The sequence below is a fragment of the Nematolebias whitei genome, chromosome 19 (genome assembly GCF_014905685.2).
Source record: "Nematolebias whitei isolate Nwh7 chromosome 19, NemWhi1, whole genome shotgun sequence".
Lineage (NCBI taxonomy): Eukaryota > Metazoa > Chordata > Actinopteri > Cyprinodontiformes > Rivulidae > Nematolebias > Nematolebias whitei.
In genome coordinates, this window is record NC_056516.1 from 39,998,641 (window position 1) to 40,002,790 (window position 4,150).

General features: G+C 51.6%; 2 protein-coding genes across 2 annotated transcripts in view; both read left to right on the top strand.

Moving 5' to 3' along the window:
- Positions 1-1,021, top strand: part of ncdn (neurochondrin) — a 6,111-nt gene extending 5,090 nt beyond the window's left edge. The window contains exon 8 of the mRNA XM_037693698.1: positions 443-1,021. Within this exon, the coding sequence (XP_037549626.1) occupies positions 443-927 (485 nt within the window). The 3' untranslated portion in view covers positions 928-1,021. The remainder of the gene's footprint in view (positions 1-442) is intronic.
- Positions 1,022-2,111: 1,090 nt separating this feature from the next.
- Positions 2,112-4,150, top strand: part of tfap2e (transcription factor AP-2 epsilon) — a 9,839-nt gene continuing 7,800 nt past the window's right edge. The window contains exons 1-2 of the mRNA XM_037693481.1: positions 2,112-2,138; positions 2,759-3,205. Coding sequence (XP_037549409.1) covers positions 2,112-2,138; positions 2,759-3,205 — 474 coding nt within the window. The remainder of the gene's footprint in view (positions 2,139-2,758; positions 3,206-4,150) is intronic.

Here is a 4,150-nt window from a genome sequence, read left to right on the forward strand (position 1 = left end):
TCGTGCCTAAAGGGCCTCACACCTAAAGGGCCTCGTGCCTAAAGGGCTTCGCGCTTAAAGTGCTTCTCGCCTAAAGGGCCTCGCGCTTAAAGGGCCTCACACCCTCGCATCGCTCCGACCTTCAACGTGCTGTTCTTCCTCGGGCTGTGACATCATCTGAGCAGCTGCTTGTGGTTGTGAGGAGCTGGAGTCTGGAACCATCAGCTCCATCCTCAGACTGACCACTTCCTGTTTGAAACCAGTCTGTTCTTCTGATGCCTCTCAGTCTGTTTGTTTGTTTGTTTGTTTGTTTGTTTCAAAGCGCTCTATGAATAAATGTGTGAGCGGCAGACAGATTACTGGCAGGTCTTCATGTTTGTTCCTCCAGATGTTCTTCATCGTCTGATGTTGGAACATCTGCATGTGGAAAACCTCCTGACCTTTGACCTTTGACCCTCTTCAGGCTCGGTGGAAGCGGCCCGGAGGCGGTTCTACTCTGCGGCTCTGCGGTTCCTGGGCGGTGCCCTGCGGTCCGGTCCCGGCCCGGTTCAGGTGAAGGCCAGCTGGCAGCAGGACTGGGTCGAGGCAGCAGAACTCTGGCGTCTGGGCCTGCAGGTTCTGGGAGACCTGGTCCGGGTTCAGCCGTGGATCGTCGGTCCGATCAGAGACGAAGGCTGGCTCGCTCACACCGTCTGCACGCTGTGCCACTGCACCGCTCTGCCGGACCCCAACACCCAGGAGGTTCTGGAGCAGGTTCTGTGTGCCGTGGTGGAGCAGAGCTCCGTCTGTAAGCAGGAGGTCCGGGAGGCGCTGAGGAGGAGCCACGAAGGAGCGCTGAGCAGAATGACCCGCCTGAAGGAGGCGCTGGAGGAGCAGCCTTCACCTGGGAACACAGGGAACCAACCGCAACCGGTTCTGACCGTGACTGGACCTGGGTCTGACTGTTGACGGTCAAAACTGGTTCTGGTCATGGTCAGAACCGGGTCGGCTCCAGGCTGATTTTTGGAAGATTTAAAGAATAAAATAAAATATTTTGACAGAATCTGTTTTTTAGTTTGACTCAGAAAAAGTTTGAACTTTGATCAAAGAACTTTTTGGTTCTGATCCAATAAGTTCTGTTGGACATGAGACCTGCTGAGTCCGCTTTGATGTCCCAGAATCCAGAACCCGAAGGAGCGCGGGTCCGGACCGGACCTGGTTCTGGTCTCCACAGGGAGGCGCTGTCGGACCTCCATGAGCTCCTCTCCCTCCAGCTTTCGTCGGAACCACACCCGAACCAGCAGGTTCTGACCCGGTTCTGGTCAGGATTCAGTTCTTTGTTCATTTTCGGACTGAAAGAAAAAGTTTTTATGAGAAAAAAAAAACATTAAAATCTTCAAACTTCAGAAACCGAACCTGGACCACAAGAACTGGACCAGTCTGAGACCCTGAAGTGTGACCCGCAGACTCATGGGTCCACATGGTTCTGGTCGGGCTGTCTGACCCAAACAGAACTTTGTAAAACATGAAAGGTTTGAGTTCTGGTTTCATCAGAATGATGAAGGTTCTGGACAGCAAAGGTTCTGGACCGGTTCTTGGTTTTAGTAGATTCTGTTTCTTTCATCAAATCTTTTTTTTCTGTTTGAAGTTCTGTCGGAACCTTTGTGGCCCGGAGCTGTTTGGACCTCTCGGTTCTGCTCAGTTGGGTCGGAACCTTTGAGTTCCTCTCAGATTTACAGACGCACCCCCTGTGGTTCCGGGTCTGTTTGGACCCGTCAGAACCGCCGGTCCAGCCTCCTCTGAACCGGACCCGGAGCAGACCTGGACCCGGCCTGTTGTGGAAGTCCTGAACCAGAACCGAGGCCGCGCAGGTGAACCCAGCCCCGAACCGGGGGTTCTGTTCCGGGTTCTGAACGGGTCCAGCTGGAGGTTCGGTTAGAGCTGCAGAACCGAACCTTTACGGTACCTCTTTAAGACCCGCAGGCAGACCCCTCCCTCACGCGCCGGGTGCGCGTGCAGCCTATAAGTGGGCGCTGCGTGAGGGGCGCGCGCGTGTTTCCGAACCAGAGGTTCTGTAGATGGCGCGCTGAGCGGAACTCACCTGGACTCACCTGCGCGTCCACTTCGACACGCCCGGTTCGGGAGCGGCCCAGATGTTGATCCATACCTACTCGGCCATGGTGAGTCCGAACCGGAACCGTCTTTGTCTGAAAGTTGAGGAGGAAAAAGTTCCGGAACCAACACGGTTCGGAACCGGATCCTGAATTCAGCTAAGTGATTTTATAACCCTGAAGTTCTGATGGAGCCAGACTGGACCCGAACCTCAGTTCTGATGGAGCCAGACTGGACCCGAACCTCAGTTCTGATGGAGCCAGACTGGACCCGAACCTCAGTTCTGATGGAGCCAGACTGGACCCGAACCTCAGCTCGGAGGCGCCGGGTCCCCGTTAGAGGTTGCGGGTCAGCTGGTTCTGGTCCTGATGCTGAGAAGCCCCTGGCTGCATCCTGCGGTTCGGTTCGGTTCGGTGGTGTTGGTTCTGGACCTTCGGAGGAAAAACATTTCTGTCTCGGATCCGGGTCCGGGCGGCCTGGACTCTATTTGACCCGCTTCCTGTGGTCTGGTTCGGTTCAGCGCACATCCACAGCATCGACCCGACCGACCCAGAACCGGGCCGCGGGCTGACCTTTGACCCGCGGCTTTCAGTTTCCCGCCGCGGGAACGTTTGATCTTTTGAAGTTTTATAGTTTTTCCGTGTAACGGGTCCACAGACCTGGTTCTGACCCGGTTCCTTGTGTCCAGGAGCGCGCGGACGGCCTCGGCGGTTCTTCTCCGGGCTCGGCCCGCCTGGCCCAGCTGTCCTCCCTGAACCAGGCCTCCTTCTCCTCCGCGCCACCGCTCTGCCACGCGCCGGCATCGGACTTCCAGCCTCCGTACTTCCCGCCGCCCTACCCGCAGTCCTCCCTGCCGTACTCCCAGAACCAGGACCCGGCCTACGCGCACCTGTCGGAGCCCTACCCCCCCATCGGCCCCATGCACCAGCACCAGCAGGCCGCGTGGCACGCGCAGAGGGCGCGCTCGGAGGAGGGGGGGTTGCTGGCCCCAGCCCACCGGGCTCTGAGCCTGGACCCCCGGCGGGACTACCCGGCCGTCCCGCGGCTCCTGCACGGCCTGGGGGAGGGGGCCGCGGCCCTGGGGGAGGGGGCCCTGGGGATGCACCTGGGCCACCACGGCCTGGACGAGCTGCAGGTGGGTTCGGGGGGGTGGGGGGTGGGGGGGGCTCATGAGGATTTTTACATTTCAATGTTTTATTTACATTCTGTCAGACATATTTTATTACAGACTTTAATTTAGTTGAACACAAAACCGAATGTTTTAACATTTTCACTTATTTATTATTGATTTATTAAAATGTTTTTAAGTTTCTCCGTAAACGTTCGAAAAGAAAAATTCACCCCATAGAAACAGCAATATATAAATAACAATGATTACATTAAATAATTTACTAAATAATTAACTACATACACACAAATAAATAAATATAGTGTTCTTTTTCGTTCAAGCTTTATTTGTGCAGCTTAGTGTCACTGAGCCTCGAGGACTCATGGAGAGAGACCTGCTTCAAACAAACAACATGAGCTACACACAGTGACAAGAAAACTGTCCCAAGGCAGTTCAAGTAAAAGTAGAGTCTAAAACAATAAATCAGGGTGAAACATGAAAAACAAGAACTTTCATGTTTCTACAGAGCAGATGTTTAAAGCCACTACATAGATGAAGGTGGACACCTTCAGGTCCAGATGTTCCAGGAGCTGCACGATGACCTGCAGCTTCATCTGATGAGTTCATATTTGAAAAGATGATAATAATGAAAATAATATTGTTTGTCTTTCAGACATAAAATTAATTTGATTCATCTGAATTAAAGACGAGGACTTTGTGTCCACATTAATCTGTTTGTAAAATCAAATCAATTTTCTTTTGTATTTTTGTGGTAAATTAAAACATTTAAAATCTGTCAATCATTCATCTTGACATCTTTAATATATATACATATATATAATATATATATATATATTATACATATACATAACATATATATATGTATAATACATATACATAACATATATATATATATGATTTTTCCTATATATATGTTATGTATATGTATAATATATATATATATATTATATA